An 18,633-nucleotide genomic window follows, 5' to 3' on the forward strand; every position below is an offset into this window, starting at 1 on the left:
CCAGGGCCCAAAGCACTTCTTATCTGACAGCAGAGTAACTGCAGAACTTGCCCTCCTCCCCCTCCGAAAGCTTTAAAGGTCTAACTGACACACACACACACACACACACACACCCCGCCGCCCGAGGAAGAGGACACACACCAGGACCCTGGGAAGCAAACCCGCTCCGTTCTCAGAGCGAAGGCCGTGATCCCCCCTCGCACACTTGTGTGTCTGCGAGGTGTGACCTCAAACACCAGTGTCTGGGTTCAACGCCGAACAGGATGTTGACTGCTCGCGCTTGGCTGGGCGAAGCAATCTCTACCATGTCAACCGAGCCGCCGGTAAAAGGCGCGCTTTGTGCGCGACTTGGAGAAGCTGGAGCTGAACGTGAACTTGGAAATCACAGAGTCTGAACTTCACACGGCGCAGATGAAGAGAGGCGCGGGGCCTCTTTGTGAAAATCAGAAGGCGTGATCCCACTGTGGCGAGCGTAGCTGCGTCCACAAAGAGCTGGGTAGGCAGCTCTCCAACGAAAACGGAAACTATTCCTGTCTCGTTGAAAGCCCCCGAGTGAGTCCCGGTGACCACTGTGTGACAGCTCAGTCCCGACCAGAAGGGGCGGGTCCGGACGCCGCCGAGAAATCCCTTTGCCGCGATGGTCTGGGCGGAGCCGCTCTGCGGGCTGCAGGGCTCCCACGGACACTTTGTTTCCTTTAATCCACCGCACCCCGGGCAGGCGGCGAAGGCCCTGCATCGTCTTCCTTCCTTCGGCTCCTCGGCGCCTCGCCGGAGGTGGGGCGGAGAGGGGCCTGGAGGAGGCGCCTTGCTCTGCCTGGGGTTGGCAGAAGGAGAGGGCCCCCCCTGCCCCCACCCCGCGCGCGCGCGCGCCACGGGGAGGGGCAGCCCAGACGGCCGCTCCGCTGCGCTGCTGCCCCTGCAGTGGCGGCAGAAACGAAGGCCGTGACCGCAGACCCAGCCCGCCGCCGCTGCTGCGGGCGCCGCTCTCGAAAGAGACAGACGGCGGGAGCCGGGTCGTCAGAAGCGGCAGGAAGTTTCGGCGGCAGAATTCGAGTGCCGTCTCGCGGGGAAGCAGCGCGGACCCCGCTCCTGCGGCCCCGGCCCCAGCAGGTCTGAGGTCCCCTCCCTCCCGCACGGGCACGGAGAGGGCGCAGAGGCAGATGAACCCTGCGGAGTCCCATCCCCCGGAGTCCAGACTCCTGGCAGCCGTCGCGCGCGCTGGGTTTTGGTGTTTGCGGGAGGGAGAACACGGGCTCTTTCCCAGGGCGAATTTCGTGCAGTTCACAGCAGGATCGTGATGCCGCCGAACCGAGAGCTAAGGTGGTGAATGTTTTGGATGCTGACTGGACCCCTCTGTTTTTAGCCCCCCGCCCACTCCTCACAGACTCACCCACGGGAGCTGTCTCTGCCGCCCGCTCCTCGCCTGCTCCGGCCCTGCCCCCTGCCCCCGGCCCCCGGCGGGGTCAGACCCAGGCCGCCACCTGCCTTCAAGCAGCCCACAGAGCGGACGTGGCCTCCACGTGTTTAAGTGGCTCCGAAGGAACCAAAGGAAGACCCTCCCGTGGCGTGCGGAGAGCACGAGAAGTTCCGGTGTCCGAGGGCGGGAATGAGTGAAGTTCGCTGGCGCGGAGGCCAGGAGACTCTGTCCACACGCCGTCCGGCTGCTCTCGCGCCAGGAGGACAGAGCTGAGTCGCCGTGACAGGGGCTGTGCGGTCCCCAGAGACCCGGACCCTTCCCAGGAAGGCTGGCCTGTCGAGGCTTTGGCCACCAGGATCCCCCAAATCCGCTGAGGGCGCTCGCTGGGCCCCGGAGAGCCGTGACCCCAGGTGGCCCCAGGTGGCCCCAGGTGGCCCCACAGAGCCTCCCGCCCCAGCCTCACCCGTCTGCGCTGCTGTAGCAAAGTAGCGGGGGCGTGGCTCCTACACGGTGTAACTGTTTCTCACCCGTTGTGGAGGCTGGAGGCTGGAGACCAGGGCCCAGGCACCACTGGGCTCTGGTGAGGAGCCCCTTGTCACGAAGCCCTCACGTGTCAGGGCGCAGAGGGTCATTATGTGTGTGCACACCTGTGCACGCGCTCGTGCTAGAAGCTTTAGGGCATTAAACGTAAATGTAGGGTGCACGCCAGAACGTGGGTGCTCTGTGTGGGCATTTCCGCTTTCACCCCTGTTCATCCGCCTCCTTCTCTTATTTATTTATTTATTTATCTATCATCAACGTGTGGTCTCCTCTCACACCCCCCCCCACTGGGGACCTGGCCTGCAACCCAGGCATGTGCCCCGAGTGGGAATCGAACCGGCGACCCTTTGGTTCGCAGGCCGGCACCCAATCCACCGAGCCACACCAGCCAGGGCCTGTCTCCTTCCTTTAAATGCAGCAACAAGAGACTCAACCCGTGAGGAAGCCGGCGCCGTCCCGGCGAGGCGCACGCAGGGCTGACGTTAAGACCGGTGTTAAAGGTGGGGCGTCTGGCAGGCACAGCCGGGAGGATGGGCGTGGCTGCCCAGTGGCCTGGGCTGCAGCGCGGGGGCGGGACAGAGGCCGAACCCAGGCAGGCGGGCAGGGTCGGGGGAGGGAGGCGGGCGGGGGTGGCGGGGCTCACCTGGGGGTGGGGGAGCCCCGCGGAGGAGGAGGAGGAGGAGGAGGAGGGCCCGTGGGGAAGCCGGCCCCGCCGGAGCCCCCACGTCTCGGCAGACAGGGGACTCCAAGCGCTCGTTCACCCCCCCGATTTGAAGATGTTGACAATGCAATTAGGAAGCACCAGCATCCCATTGATCAGTCCCAGTGTGTCCACACGGGCCACGCTGACCTGCCAGCTGCCTCGCCGTTAATCCAGGCTGGAGATTTCCAGTTTAATCAGCGTTAAGCATGTCATCCGCCCACTCACTCCCTCATTATTTACAAGAGCTCGGAGAGCACCCTGGGCCGCGTTCTCCTGGGCGCCGCTGAAACGCGGGGACTCCTTCCAAGAGGCCTGAGACGCGGCTGCTGGTCGCGGCGTGCTCGCCGCAGGTGCCGCGCGGCACTCCGAGCGCTCACCTGAGATGCAGGTCTCCAAGGGCGCACTGCGTCGCCCCGGAAACAAGGCAAATGAGGGAGACCGTGAGCAAATCACCAGACGCGGGGTCCCCTGGGGTCTGCGTGAATCTCCGCTGCGGAAGGAGCGGGAAGGGAGTCAGGGGGTCCAGGGACACTCCAGGGAGAGGCCCTCCTCCTTGTCACTAAACCCCGCCAGCGAGAACGAGGACTCGAGGAACTCTTGACGCCAGCCGAGTCCGAGGGAAGAGCGAACACACCACTACTTCCACCGCGGCATCGGCCCTCTGCACGGAGGCCTGTTTGAGGGGCAGTGGCAGCAATGGCTGGGGACTGCGGTGGCTGTCACTTCTCATGGCTGTCACTACGCTTTTCACAAGTATTTCAGGACTGTTTCCACAGCCAGCAACACAAACCAAAGTCAATCCACTGTAAGGGAAAGAAGAGACTTCATGGGCTTGTGGAACTGAGTGGCTCTAGGATAAAGCCACGGCTTCAGGCATGGCTGGATCAAGCCTCAAATAACCCATCCTGCATGCCGTGCCTTCTCTCTGCGTCTGAGCTGGCCTTGTTACTGTCCCCTTGGCCCCAAGCGGTGTCGTCCCACTGCTAGGAATCCCCATGAAATGTGACGTGACCTCTTCCGAGGTTGTCGCCACAAGTCATGGGTCTGCCTCGCCATTACTGGAAGCGGACCAGGGCCTGATGCTCCAGCCCTCGGGGGAGGGGACGTGGTGACAGCACCTGTGTCTGGCGCCAGGGGTGCGCTCGGCCAGCTCCTACCTGGTCTGACACAGGGGAAGGGCAGTGAAACAGTCTGTAACCCTGATGTTCGCTCCCGGAAATTTCTGGAAACCTATTCGCGTGAGGTGGTCCTGCTGCTCGGGGCACAGAGCCCGGTTTCCGGAACACCGACGGCTGGCCCGGGGGCGGCTCTCACTTTCAAAGTCGCCGCACCCAGGCCCCTCCGAGCACCCCCTCGCCGGCCCCGTGGCCCCCACACTGAGAGCCCCCCGCCCACACCAGCTGGTCTCGCAGCCCAGGCTCCCCACCCCTCCCCGGCCGGGCCTCTCTGCATGGCATCCGGGAAGCACTCAGTGGGCGCGTCGCCCACCGCACCGCAGCCGGTGATGAGATCAGCTCTGTGGACACGGTGGCAGGGGTCACCGGAGACGGCCGGGTGCCGCCCTGTGGAGCAGTTTTCGACACTCCTGCTCGGCCCTGCTGTGTGGGCGGGCCAGCCCCTGCAGGTGCCCTGCCTGGGGCCCCAGGTCTGCCAGGGCCAGGTGGGCTGGGCGAATGAAAGCCACTGGCGGGAGAGTGGGGACAGGGAGAGAGGCCAGGGCTCCTGTCCCCTCGCACGGCAGCTGGGGTGGTCTCTCCGGCATCCGTGTGTCCTTCTTATCAGCAGCCCCACAAGACTGGACAGACACTGGCGGCTGGGAACCCCGTCTCCCCCGAGTCCCTTCAGCCTGGGGGAGGGGGAGGGTCATCTGCCAAGGCACTGCCGCCAGACCCCTGAGAGCAGGCATGCGGGGCGTGGGGGCGGGGGGGCCGGAGCAGGAAGGGTGTGTCCCCAGCAGAAACCCAGGCACGCACAGGGACGCGAGTGACTGAAATGTGGGCAGATGTAAAACGCATTCGTCTCTTATTTTCCTGGGCTCTAAGTGGGACACAATTGACTGTGCAAAGCAAAAATAATAACAATATGGTGTGGGTTTATAGCACGTGTGAACGTGAAATAAACGATGTTAATAAAAAAGGAGTTTTTATTAAAGCGTCGGAACGCGCTGCGGGGCGGTTCTTCCGGGGGCCCTTGACAGGGCGGCCCTGCTGGAAATTAGACTGTGATTAATTCCTGTGGGCCCTGGGGCGGCCACTGCAGCGCCTCCTCCGCGGTGTAAACAATGGCCCAACGGTGGAGGTAAAATACAACTATAAACAGCATTCCACTAGCTGGGAACCACACGGAGAGGGGGGCGTGAGGGCCACAGAGAACAAACAGCCCGCAACCGGGAGGAGGGAGCATCTTAGCCGAGCCGCGCACGAAACCACATGCCGGGCGGATCGCCTCCACGCGCCGACTAGAAACACAGAACGCTGGTGCGGGTGTAAAGCAAAGCCGGTCGCGTGTGCCCACCGGACACGCACTGGACGTGGAGAGACCGTGGCTGGCGGGATATAAAAGGGGGGGGACGCACCGACACCACAGAAAAAGCCACGTGAACGTGGGGGGGGGTGTCACCCACGGCACGGTGTCCATAGTTAACAGCTCGGCGCTGCCTGCGTGAATTAGACTCATCGGGGTGGTCTCGGTGGGCAGGATCGCCCAGGTTTCAAGTGCGCGTTTCGACGCTACGTCGTCTGAGGACTGCCCTGCGTGCCCACCCCCCAAAGCCGAGTCTCCTTAGAGCAGCTGCTGAAAGTCCCTGTCACAAGAGAGAAGGAGCTCCGTGACCCCGTGAGGGGACGATGCCAGCTCACTGCGACCACTTCGCCGCGCACACAGGAGGGTCGGGTCATGATGTCGTCCACCCGAAACTGCCACACTGTCATGTGTCAGTTATAGCTCAATAAAAATACAAGGGAGATGGCAAATAGCCAATAATAAAATGGAAAACAAGACAGACTATATGCCTGGAATGCAAAAGAACGAGTTCTCCGTGCGTGTGCAGCCGACAGGAGAACTGCAAAGTGCACAGGACAGAACGTCTCAGAGCTGAAGGAAGAAACAGAAGCACCCACGACTCCAGGGTGTGTCCTGCCACCTGGGGGCCGCCGCTTCCTGCCGCGGCGGGGAAGGAGCACGCAGGGGAAGAGAGGAGAGACAGAGGAACCCGGTGGGAACACAGAACCCGGACGGCCCTGCCCGCCGGGCGCTCTCACCGACGTCTCCGGGGCTCCCAGACCCGGGGGCGACACAACGCCCTTCTCAAAACCTCGGGAGCGTTTCGCAAGACGGACCATGTTCTGGAACATAAAGAGGCGCTCAATGATGTAAACTCAGAGTTCAAATCCCACAAGGTGTGTTCTCCGAGCGAACAGAGCTCAGCTGGAAATCCGGACCAGAAAGGTGTCGGGAAAATCCTCCCATATCTCAGTAGCGGACTACAGACGCCGGAGGAGCACTCGGGTCAAAGAGAGAGTTGCAGGGAAAGTAACCGGGGGTGGGAGGCCGGGGCCGGAGCTCGGACAGGGTTTGCGGGAAGGTGTGCAGCGTCAAATGCTCATACTGGGAGAGAAGAAACGTCTCGGAAAATGCCCCGAGCCTCCACGTGAAGGCACCAAAGAGGGGAAGATGGAGCCGAAACCACTGCAAGTGGAACCAGTAGAACGGCAGAGGACGATGCATGAGCACGGGAAGCCAGTTCTCTGAAGCTGCATACAGCTCCTCAGGCAGGTGGGCCGAGGAACCGGAGACAGGAGGGGCCCGCCGCCCAGCGCAGGCGTGAAACAACCGCAGGGGACGGCACCGCAGACCACGCGGCCACGAAAAGGCCAACGAACCTCACGGAGGTGCTCTCCACACCGTCGGCACGTCAGACAGAGCGAAGCAATCCACCGGAAGTCACACGCTGCCGAACCTCGCTCAGGGTAAAACAGCCCTAACACGAGCAAACTTAATCTGCAATGTAGGCCCTGGCTGGCGTAGCTCAGTGGATTGAGTGAGGGCTGCGAACCAAAGCATCGCAGGTTCGATTCCCAGTCAGGGCACATGCCTGGGTTGCAGGCCACGGCCCCCAGCAACCGCACATTGATGTTTCTCTCTCTCTCTCTCTCCCTCCCTTCCCTCTCTAAAAATAAATAAATAAAATCTTTTACAAAAAAAATCTGCAATGTAAACGCTTCTGGAGGCTAGCTCCAGACTGAGAGGTTTCATCAGAAAGTTTAAAGCACTGAGCGAACGAAGTGTGATCGCGGAATTCACGGTCTCTCCCAGGGAGCAGAACAGGGAGGATGCTTCACGCTGGGGTGGATGAGGCCGGCACCCCCTGACGCCAAAACCAGACAGAGACAGACAGCACGTGAAAGGAAACGGCGGAACCCAGCCCAGCGGCAGAGCCCTTGACAAAACACCAGCAAGGTCCAGTGCAGCACTGCAGAGCGAGAGTTACGCCCGGACGGCGCTCGGTCTGCACGGGGACACAGGTGACTCCCCGTCTGAAAGTCGCCGGAAGCCACTGCGTCCGCAGAACGACTCGGAAAAACCACGCAACCGCGGCGGTGAGCACAGTGAGAGAATGGGACGGAGTTCCACATCCACGTGCCGCAAAAACTCTCGGCCAGTGAGGGCGAGAGCAGGCCTCGCTCAGTGTCTCCGGAAACAGCATCCGGCGGACAGCGCGGCCCCGGGGTCGGCCGTGTGGGGCCGGAGGCCGGCAAGGAGGTGTGCTCAGGGGGGCCCCCTCGGCGTCCCTCGGGGCTCCTGGCCGTGCAGGGGGGACGGGGAGGCGGCGTGCAGCTTGGAGAGCGGGCAACACGACGGCATTCCCAGCAGCACGACCGCCCGTGTACAACCTCCCCAGGGGTCTCTGCCAGAAATGAGACAGCTACTGGAACACAGGAGTGCGTTTGAGAGTTTGAGAGGTAAGGTCAACCCAGAAACATCAACCGTGTTTCTACATGATTGCAGGGGAGGCTGCACATTCAAATTGTAAAGAGGATACTATTCACAATTGCACCCGAAACCTGGGGCCCTTTGGTGTGAGTCTAGAGCACGTGTCCAGTGCCTGTGTGCTGAAAACGACCACCCCGTGACCATAGAAGTCCAAGCCCGAACAAACCGTCAGAGGGGCCTGTTCTGGACCAGAGAGCCCCCTGCCATCCAGGCGGCGGCTGGTTCCCTTCTCGCAAAGGTGCACTTCCTGCCAACGCGATGCGATCCCAATAAAAACCCAGCAGAGTCTTATTTTTTTTTAGAAATCAATAAGCCAGTTCTAACGTTGATATTGCAGACCAGACGAACTGTCAGTAGAATAGCCAAAACGTTTTTGAAAAAGAACCAGCTTGGAGGGTTCGCCGTACCTGATCTCGAGATTCGTGACAAAGAGCGGCCACCACGACAGGGCGGCGTCGCTGAGAAAACAGACTCGTAGCTCGGGGGTCCCTGGAGGTGCCCGGCACCCACCGTCCAGCAGTCTGGGCGAGAACACGAGTCCAACTCGCTGCAGGAACTCGTGCTGGAACCACCGGCGTCCACCGGCAACCGGCCGGCACCTGCCCCACGCGCTGCACAGAACACAAACAGTGACCTGAGTGGGCCACCGGCCCCAGCGTGAGCCCCGAGCCACCCAGCCTGCTAGAAGGACATGGCGGAGAAAAACTCCGTCACCCTTCCTTCAGCAAAGGGTTCTAGAAGATGACAGGAAGGCAGTTCTGTAAATGATAAAAGGTAAAGTGGACTTCGTCAAAATAAATAAGCCTGCTCTGACAGAGATCTGGGAAAAGCAGTGGCGTGGGTCAGAACGAGAAAAAAATATTTCCAGATCACGTCGGTGGTGGCGGAGTTGTGTACGAGATGTGCAAATACCCTCCAAACCGAGCAAGAGACCAGCAAAACAAGCTGCCCGTTTCCAGATCGCCACGGACTGGCGCAGACACTTTTCGAGGGGAGACAGGCAGGTGGCAGAGAAGCCCCGAACTCTCGCCTGGAATCATCAGTGATTGGGGCACACACCTAAGGCCACCGGAGAGACCGTCACACAGGCACCAAAACGGCTGCAGTTGCACTGCGCCCTGAAACCAGCGCTGGCCGGCAAGGCCGGGGACAGCGGGGGCACCACCGGACGCCAGGGGGGCTCAGCCGCTTCCCAAAACGGCGGGGCGGTTTCTAACTGCATTAAACCGGCCCTCACCACGCGACCCAGAAACCTCTTCCCCGCGTGTCCACCCACAGAGACGAACAGGTGGGCTCCCACCGAAACGCGCCCACGGAGGCTTCTGAGTGGCTTCCGTCGCGGCAGCCAAACTACCAGCGACTCCGCTGTCTTTCCTCTGGCGACGGGACTGGGAGACGCCATCCGTCGCACGTCACTGAGCTCCATTTAAAAAAGAAAAGACTAAACAGCCCCTGACACACCCGGCGGCTCATGCGTCGAGCCAAGGGGAAAAGCCTAACTCAGAAGGCTACGTACTGCAGGACTCCACTGACGGAATATTCTGGAAGAAGCACACTACAGACACAGGCGGCAGGCCCAGGGCCGAGGGAACGAGAAAATACTGGGGATGGAGTGTCCTACATATTGACCACGACGGGGGGTTACGAGACCCCGTGCAGCGGTCAAAGTGCGTCCGACTGCACAAGAAAGAGGCGACTTGCGCCCCGCGCCAGTTCGACTCAACCGACCTGACGCCCACGCTCCGAAAGGCCCTTCTCGGGCGACCCCAGAGGGCCGCCAGGGCTCCCACCCGCTGCTTCTCCTCTTCTTCACCGAGGGACAGGTGCCTTCCTCTGGCGGCTCTGCGCCCTGGTCCTCAGCCTCGACTTCCCGCCAGAGCCACTCGGTGGGGCTTTCAAGGCCACGGGCGCCTGGCCTGGCCCCCGGCGACACGGCCCTCCTGGGTCCGCGGGGTGGCTCCACTCGGGAAGGTTGGAAGTCTGGACAGGTGTCTGCTGCACAGCCCGGACTGGGAACGATTCTAGACACAGTGGTCCTTCTCCCAGGCTGGGGTCTCCGCTGGCTGGAGGGTTGTCCGGTGCACCAAAAGGTGGAGGGTTCGATTCCCGGTCAAGGCACATACCTGGGCCGTGGGTTCGATTCCCAGTCCGGGTGTTTGTGGGAAGCCACTGATCTGTTTCTCTCTCACACCCATGTTTCTCTACCTCCCTGCCTCCCTCCTTCCTCTCTCTCTAAAAATCAAGAAGCATAGATACACAGGTAAGAGTTTTGTTTTTTTAAAAAAAGACTGTGGTATTTTCAGAGTATTGTTTCTGTGACTCCTCAGAGAAAACTTTTTACACTGCATGCCCATTTGCACACTTCAAAATTGACACCTAATATGTTTCATCTGTTTCAATAGTTGCTAAGGATAAAGTTTCCAGCACACATTGTAAATCTTGACATTTAAAATCAAATGGTTACATCACTCTTTTAAATGCATCCTTGGAATTATAAATAACAGAATGACTTACCGCCCACCACCATCCATTTACACAATCCACAAAAAGCTCTTCATTAACAATCAGAAACGTTACGCTGTTCTTTTCCTCCCGAACCTATACTTCCAACCCGCTCCCCTCGCAGAATTCTCTCCTGACTCGTGATAGACCTTCCATCTCGGCATTGACGTATCCCTCTTCCTCGAGGCCTCCTCCCCACGACGGAAGCGTGTGCGGGCACCCTGAGCTGCTTTTCCTTTCTCCTCTCCGCCAGGTTCTCTGTAGCCGAAACCCTCTTCAGGTGGGCGTTGCTGCAGTTACGATGGCCACCCAGCCGAGGCAATGCAGCTGTACCGCCCATTGTTTCAACTCGCTTTTTAAGTAACGAGGGGCTCTCCTTGGGTGAATGTGCCCCTTCGAGGGCTGCCTGGGGGGCGGGAGTGCGAGGCTGCCGGGGGTGAAGGAGCGCCTGCTCGTGCTTTCGGGGACAGCGGAGGTTTCGGCACCGGGGCAAAATGGGTCCTCCCAAGACACTAGGGGGTGAGAGGCACTTTTCTACTGTGAAGTCAAAGGTGTGTGTGTGTGTGAGAGAGAGGGAGAGGGAGGGAGAGGGCGGGGGGGGCGGGGGGAGAAGGGACGGGCGATGGTAAACCGGGTCAAGTTGAAGAGCGGAGACGCACCAGAGGGGAGGATCTGTGCGCTCGGCCCCGTGAGACGCCTCCGCCCACCCGCCCCGGGGGCCTCGGGCGGGACCCCCGCCCGTGGGTCCTGGACTCGAGCGCTCTGCGCCCCGAACATCAGCGACATAAAAGCAGAGCATCACCCAAGGGCGAGCAGCACCTCGACGTCCCAGAGCCGGGCCGGCCCGGACGGGGACCTGGGCCCCCAGGAGCGCGCACCGATGCCGGCGGGCCTCCCGCTCGGGGAACCCCGGGAACGCCGCCCTCCCCCCGCCCCCGCCGTCTGCATCTCCTGCCTGCTCTCTGCCCGCGAACCGAGCTGGACAACGGCTTTTCCACCAGGAGAGGCGCAGAGGCTCAGGCCCAGGGGCAGTGGGAGGGTGGGGGGAGCGCCGTGGGACCCAGGGTGGCCGCAGGCAGAGAGAGACTGTGTTGTCGCCTCTCGGGGGCGAGAGCGGCTGCTCAGCACCCGCCGTGGGCCAGCATCGCTGCTGGCCACCACTCAGGGGGAGCAGGGAAATCCTCGACTCTGTGCGACGCTCCTGATTGCGAAACATGGACAGGCCGCCACCGTGGGCGCCACCGGACCTGGTGTGCGGGCCCCGTGCACCCTACCTGTCAATCAAAGTCCAGACGTCTGACGGCCAAGTGCAAAGGACACGCGGCCGCGGCGGCGAAAAGGCCTCTTCCTTCTCTGTCCGTGACGATGTGTTCGTGTGGTGACAGCATGATTTCCTACACGTCCTTTCATGCCTCCAGGCCGGAGTCTCGCTTAAACTGTGACGGGATCGTGGCGGCAATGTCCTTTTCCCACCGAAAACCTCGCTGCCCGCCCAGGCCGTTCCCGGAACGGGGCCCCGGGCGGAGAAAGAGCGGCGTCTGGCCCCAGCGCGCCCTGCCCGCCCCGGCCCTTTCCGCGGGGTCACCGCTGGGCCGCCTCCAAGAGCAGAACGTCTTGAATGGTGGTTCTCCACAGGCGCTGTGAGGTCCCCTTTGTCCGAGCTGCAGGAAATCCAGCCCCCGGCGTGCGCCCACTAATCAGGAAAACCGAGCAGAAAGCTCCTGCTCCTGGGACCACACATGCGGGGGCGGGGGGGGACTCATCTGTCGGCTGCTTCTGTCGGCTGCTTCTGCGTGGCTGTGAGGCGAGTTCTGTGCCCCCCCTCTTTCTCACGGCTGACCCTGCTCCCCCGAAAACGTAAGTCGTGCGACCGGACCCGTCCTGTCTCCCTCTGAACGGCATTCTCCGAGGTTTCCCTGACTCCGCGTTTCAAAGTCCCGGACGCTCGTGGATCAAACGCACAGCTGCGTGCCGACAGCTGGTCACGCGGACACCGGCTCGCCACCGTGGCTCCCGCTGCGCGTGGCTGCAGCTCCCTTCGGGGGCTCTGTCCGGTGGCGGCAGCGCGGAACACAGGGCGTCCGCCCCATCCGAGTAGCGGTGGCTGCTGGGACAGCCCCGTCCTGACGGCTGTCACCAGAGCGGGAGCAGGAAGCTCCCTCTGCGGTGAAATCGTAGGGGACGTGGGACTGAGCATCTCTCAGGGTCAACATCACAGCAACCCAGGGAGTGGGGGCTGCTGTTTCACTGACTGTCCAGCACCCACTGGCCGCTGCGTGGTCACAGTGCTCCGTGGTGTTTTGTATCGGCCCCTCGTTTTCCTGTTGGATGACTTTGGCAGTGCCCACACCAGGCTCCTGGGCCCTCGCCTCCACCCACTGGCCGGGGCCTGCGGCTCCCCCATTGCCCGAGGCGCACAGAGCTCTGCGGTCCAGAGGAGGCAGGTCCAGAACTTTCGTGGAACTCTGAAGAGAATGCTCTTTACTTTCACTGAGTGAACAGCAAAAAAGATATAGTTCTGAGCTGAGGAAGTCCCTTGCCTAAAGGAGGGACACCGTGCCTGAGAACAGAACCAAGACGGTGAAAGAGAAGGGAAGAGATTCCAGCTCCTTTGGGCATCCTGGGAGCACCTGGATCGAGCCTTGCCTGATGCTAGATTTGCCCGCAGAATTCCAGTTACGTGAACCAGCACGGTTCCTCTTCCCTCTGGGCAGACCTAGTGTTCTCACCAGCTACACATTTCCTGGTCCTCGCGGTGGTGCGGTGCACGCCCTGCTTCTCGGGGCTGGTGAGCAGGACGTGGGCGCGAGAATGACGCCCTTTCCCGGTGCCGGCCTTCCGCGTGTCCACGAGTTCCCCTCCCCCGACCCGTCGCCACGCGGGGTTTTCCCCCGGCGGGCAGCTCAGTTCCCAGGGTTACACCCTGAGCCAGAGGCGTCCGTGCTCAGACTCTGCCGGCTCTGGGGCTGCGAGGACTCGGCCGACTTATTTACCTTCCCCAAGCCTCCCTTTCCGCACGTCCAGATCGGGGCTAATAACAAAACCTACCCGTCGGGTCTATCTGCAAATTCACGAAAATCGTTTCCATCCATCATTCGGCCTGGCACCTGACACGCAATTGTTACTCAAAAAAACCATAGGGAGCGATTACTATTATCGACCGAACGATTTCCCGCAGTCTGGGTCGCTGAGGGGACAGACAGCACCACACACACCACCGTGCTGCCGGGCGGGGGAGGGTTCGGCGACACCCCACGGTCTTCAGCCCTCTCCCCGGCTCACGGACGGAGCCCTTGCTGCTCCCCGCAGGCAGCTGCCCGTGCCTCTGCGGGGCGGACCCCACCCATCTGTGAGAGCAGGGGTGCCCCCCCCAACACCCTCGGCCACAGGCCCGCGAGCCTGGTTCGCCCCCACACCCCACAGCTGGAGTTAACGCCTCCCTGTCCTTCCTCTGCAGCAGCCAGGGCCGCGAGGGGAGGACCGTGCCCACTTGGGAGGTCCTCACCCCTGTGGTCACCGCAGCCAGCAGGGTGTTGGTGCTCAGAGGCAGCTACTGTAAAATAGCACAGGGAGGAGGAGAAGAAGGCCAGAACGGGGAAGGAAGGGGTGCTTCTCGGGGAACAGTGGGGGCTGGACTTACCACCTAGCAGCACGGCGCTGTGGCCGGTGGCACCTGGCAGTCTTGAATAACGGCTGGCGGTAAGCTCCCTGCTCTAAGGACACTTGAACACCTCCCTGACCTGGTGCCCTCGGCACCCAGATAGAGTCCCTGCAGAGCTCCGTGTGCACGGAAGGCATGTGCCCTTCCGTCCTGGAGACCAGACGGATGGATGGATGGATGGATGGATGATGGATGGATGGATGATGGATGGTGGATGGATGGATGGATGATGGATGATGGATGGATGGATGATGGATGGTGGATGGATGATGGATGGATGGATGATGGATGGTGGATGGATGGTGGATGGATGGATGGTGGATGGATAATGGATGGATGGATAATGGATGGATGGATGGATGGTGGATGGATGGATGGTGGATGGATAATGGATGGATGGATAATGGATGGATGGATGGTGGATGGATGGATGGATGGTGGATGATGGATGATGGATGGATGGATGATGGATGGTGGATGGATGATGGATGGATGGATGATGGATGGATGGATGGATGAGTGGATGGATGGATGGATGGATGGATGGTGGATGGATGGATGGATGGGTGGATGATGGATGATGGATGGATGATGGATAATGGATGGATGGATGGTGGATGGATGATGGATGGATGATGGATGATGGATGGATGCATGCATGCATGGATGGATGGATGGATGGGCTGGTGAACAAAAGATGGATAGATGGAGAAAGACTGGTTGAATAGATGAATAAATGGGCAAATGTATAAATGAAATAAAAATACAGAGTAGCATAGATTTGTACAATAAGGCATTTTTGGAGTTTCTGTTTTGGCTTTCATTTTTTCTTTGCTTTCAAAAGGGAACTAAATGAAACAGGCCCTCATACTTGGAATTCTACCTTTCCATACATATATTTTATAAAAGTCATTTATTATTTAACTCTTTCAGAGAAAATGAAACTTAAATGGCCTCCCATCCTCTGGCCTAGAATGCCGGCAGCGGTCAAGTGTGAGCTATAAAGCCTCCCTCTCTCACCCTCCCTCTCTCCCTCACACACACACACACCCCCCTACCCCCATGTGCTCCCTGCCTGGTCTCCCTCCCCCCCGCCAGCAGCCTGGCAGGCCGTCAGCGTCACCGGGAAGCAGAGCCCCTCCCAGCCCAGGGCCCCAGGAGGTGCCGCTCCACCACCGAGGCCGCCCTGGCCTCAGAGGGCAGCTGTCACCGTGGAGACCCTGGCCAAAAGGTGTCCCGGCAAACCGCTGCTCCGGCCACTCCCCACACGGGGCCAGCCCAGCAGCGGCTCTCCCCGGGCCCAGGTCTCCCGACCCGCTCCTCAGGGACACCGGCAAGCGTGTGCGGCTCTGGGAGACACGGGTGCCAGGGCAGGGGCAACCCTGCACCACAGGCCGAGCATGTCAGCAGCGCCCGGCCCCCCGGCCCAGCCCGGCCTCCTCCTCCAGCTCTTCTCGGCCGCTCCCGTGAAGGGCGAGACGCCGTGCACTGAACGCACTGTGACACAGACGCCCCACGTTCCCAGCGAAGGCCGGTGCCGCCCCGAGGCGCCAGCCGTCCGGCTCTCCGGAAAAGGGGGCGGCGGACCCCCCTGATGGCACGGCCGGGCAAACCATGTGCCGTGTCATCTCCTGCCTGGGGCCCGAGGGGCAGCAGCGTGAGCCGTGGCACTCTCCTTCTGTTTGCTCTTCAAAAGCTCTGCACCAGGGCAGGTTTGCTCCTCTGCCGAGTGGCCACCACTTCCTTGAGGACAGGTCAGGTTCAAGGACATTAGCCTGGCGTGAAAATGTGCGTTTTTGTTCATTCAAAGATTCATATTTGGAAGTAACTAAGGCAATACGGTAAAAAAAAAAATAATAATGTGCTGAAGCAGACATTTAATGTTTGGCAAGAGGAAGAATCTCCATCCTTCCTTCAGCAACAGACACACACGCCAGGCCCCTGGGATTCTGCGTGTGGGTGCGTGTGTGCGTGTGTGTCCATTTGCTTCCGATCAAAACGCTTCCACGTACACTCCGTGTTTGATGTCAGGCCGGACGGAGCGGCCAGGCGGCCAGAGGGCCTGAGAGCGGACAGGGGGCCGGACACCGTGCAGAGAGAAGCGAAGGGAGCGGGCATCTCGGAGCCCTGTCTGCGGCGCCGGGACGGGGCGCGACCAGACGGCACGCGGGGTGCCGGGTTTTCTGGCGCTTGAGCGAGTTGTGCGTGACCAGGGGCTGACCGACCCGGGCCCAGCCCTGCGCGCACTCCTCGACCCCTGCCCCCGCGCTGAGCAAAGTTCTCTGAGCTTGACCCGCACCACGTGACCCGTGCTGGGCGTGGGCGTGGTGCCCCACCCGTAGACCCCCACACCACAGGGCGCCCCCTTCTGGGGGGGTCACGGTCGGAGTCTCCACCTGAAAACGTCCGCCGGGGCAGGGAACGCCACTCCCCTGGCCACGCTCCGTCCGAGAGAGGAGTCAGCCCGCGGCTGAGAACATGCCACAGCCAGGTCCCAGAGAGGAAGTGACTCTGCCCCTTCGTGCGCAAACACACAGGTGCCCGCTGCCGTCACGGAGCCGCGTGGAAAGCGGGACGGCTCGCCTCCGGCCCTGCCCGTGGCCAGTGGGGTTTTCGACCCTCGAGACTGCCCGGGTCAGACCGTCGGCCTGTCCCTCGGTGCCTCGAGTGCACACACCGTAAACCGAGGCCCCCTCCCCAGTCAACCCCGCTCACGCACAGCCAGGAGACCCCGGGCGTCACCGCTGCGCTGGGGAAGGCAGCGGCACAGGGTCCGCGGCCCCCCCCTTCCTGCCCATCAGTGAGCGGTCTGCGTCCACTGCCGGCCCGAGGCCCTGCAGCCCCGCGGACTCCGCCGGGAGAGGGAGCAGGGAGAAGGGAAAAGTCCTGCAATTCACAGGCTCCGTGCCTGGTCCCTGGCTTTGAAGTTGCCGAGAGAGGACTCTCGTCCAGAAAACCTCAGGAACATCTGTCCACGGGAATTTGGGGGCACGCACACGGGGGACTGGGAAGAATCTCCACTTTCCTCCTTCAACATTCCTCTGTGGCGAAGAGGCACTCCAGGCACGGGGGAAGGGGAGGGGACCGTGAACCCAGGAAGAGTCCCAGTGAACAGTGACAAGGCGTTGCCGGTCCCCTGTCCGACAGGGACCTCCGCAGAAGAGCAGGGAGGCAAAGCAGGAGCCACCCCGTCCGCACAGCGTGGGGTCGGGCCCTGCTGCGGTATCCCAGGTGGCGCGTCAGGGTGGGCCAACCTGCCGGGACCTGGCTGGCAGGGGACAAGCAGCCACAGGAGGCTGGAGGCCGGAGGCCGGGACCTGCGCAGAGGCGCCCAGCAGCGCGGTTTGCAGCAGCCGTGAAGCCTCCTCGCTCGGAGCTCCGCTGCTGCTGCGCGGGGCTGCTCCGCGATCGTGTCCTGGAGGTCAGCGCCCAGGGAGGCGGCCGGGCCACGCGCAGGGCCCCTCCCGCTCACTTCACTCCCACCCCCAAGTCCAGCTCCACCCGCCCAGCTCCCGCCGCCCTCTCGGGGTCTCCGCAGGCCCCCCCGCCCCCCCCGCCCCGCGCACCGAAACGCTTTCGGTGGACGGGACTGAAGTCCCCGCTGTCCCTCCGCGGTCCCCTCGAGGGCCTCCCAGGCGAGTCCTCCGGGAGGCACCTGCCGCAAAGGGGCCGCCGCGGATCTCGGCGGCCGCACGCGCCCGTGCACACGCGCGCACACACGCGTGCTCCACACACCCACGCCCTCTGTCCCAGCCACCCCCGGTCACGCACACACTCCCACGCACTCACTCCCGGCAAAGTTAGTCCCGGGGCCAGAGGTAGCGCGGCGTCCCCTCACCTTCGGAAAACAGGGCGGCCAGGCTGATGAGCACGGGGGACCAGCGGTGCCACAGCGTCCGCCTCTCGGACGGGCACATCCTGGAGACCGCGAAGCAGGTCCTCCGCGCCCCGGCGCCGTCTGGGCGAAGAAGACAGTCGCCGAGGCCCTGGAGGCCGGCGAGGGGATCCGCGGCCGGGGAGTGCGCGGCTAGGGGCGCCAGCAGCCGCGGGGCCCTGCGCGCCCCTCTTGCCGGTCCATGGCCTGCCGGGTGCGACCGCCGCGCCGCTCCGGAGTTGCCCTTCCGAGTCCCGGGCGCGCAGGCAAACCCCACCCCCCTCACCCCCGCCGGGGTATTTTTACTTTAATCCACGCGGATCTGGTCTCTTCCCGTTGACCCGAGCGTGGACTGGCCCGCAGTTGGCCCAAAAAGGGCGGCTCTGGGAGCGCGGGGACGCGGGCTGGCGGGCTAGCGCGCGCGGGCGGCTGGGCGGCGGGGCTGCGGCGCCCCGGGCGCTGGCGGAGGCGGCGCGGGGGGCCCCGGCCGGGGAACCGGGCGCGCGGGGCGGCGCGGGGCGCGCCGGCGCACGGCCCCCATCCTGCCCGGCCTCGCCCCGGGGATCGCGCACGCCCGCGCCGAAGTTTCGCGGCCGCGGCCCCCCGCGCCGCCCAGTCCGGCCCGGCAGGCGGGCCCCAGGCGCGCAGGGCTCACGGCAGGCGGCGGAGACGCGGAGCGCTGGCGCGAGGAGGAAGACCCGCCACTCAGCGGAGACTGCATCCGCTCGGAGGCGAGCGCCACAGTGCCCCGCGCGGGATCCGGGCTTTGCCTGGAAATTGGCCTTTTGAAAAAAAAAAGCCCCACCCTTTCGGAGTGACAGCTGTGAGCCCCAATCCGCAAAGTGAATCCCACCTCCCCTGCTCGGCCCCGCACCCTCCCTCCCCGGCACCCTCCCCGCTGAGCGCGGATGGGAGGGGCGGCTGGGAGGCGGAGGGACACCTGG

General features: G+C 62.5%; 1 protein-coding gene across 1 annotated transcript in view; it reads right to left on the reverse strand.

Annotated features, from left to right (window-relative positions):
• Positions 1 to 17,732, reverse strand: part of TMEM132D (transmembrane protein 132D) — a 111,707-nt gene extending 93,975 nt beyond the window's left edge. Inside the window, exon 1 of the mRNA XM_045841130.1 lies at positions 17,654 to 17,732. Coding sequence (XP_045697086.1) covers positions 17,654 to 17,732 — 79 coding nt within the window. The remainder of the gene's footprint in view (positions 1 to 17,653) is intronic.
• Between the last annotated feature and the right edge of the window lie 901 nt (positions 17,733 to 18,633).

Source organism: Phyllostomus hastatus, unplaced genomic scaffold, assembly GCF_019186645.2.
Source record: "Phyllostomus hastatus isolate PE091 unplaced genomic scaffold, TTU_PhHast_1.1 phas_contig_1162, whole genome shotgun sequence".
Taxonomy (NCBI): domain Eukaryota; kingdom Metazoa; phylum Chordata; class Mammalia; order Chiroptera; family Phyllostomidae; genus Phyllostomus; species Phyllostomus hastatus.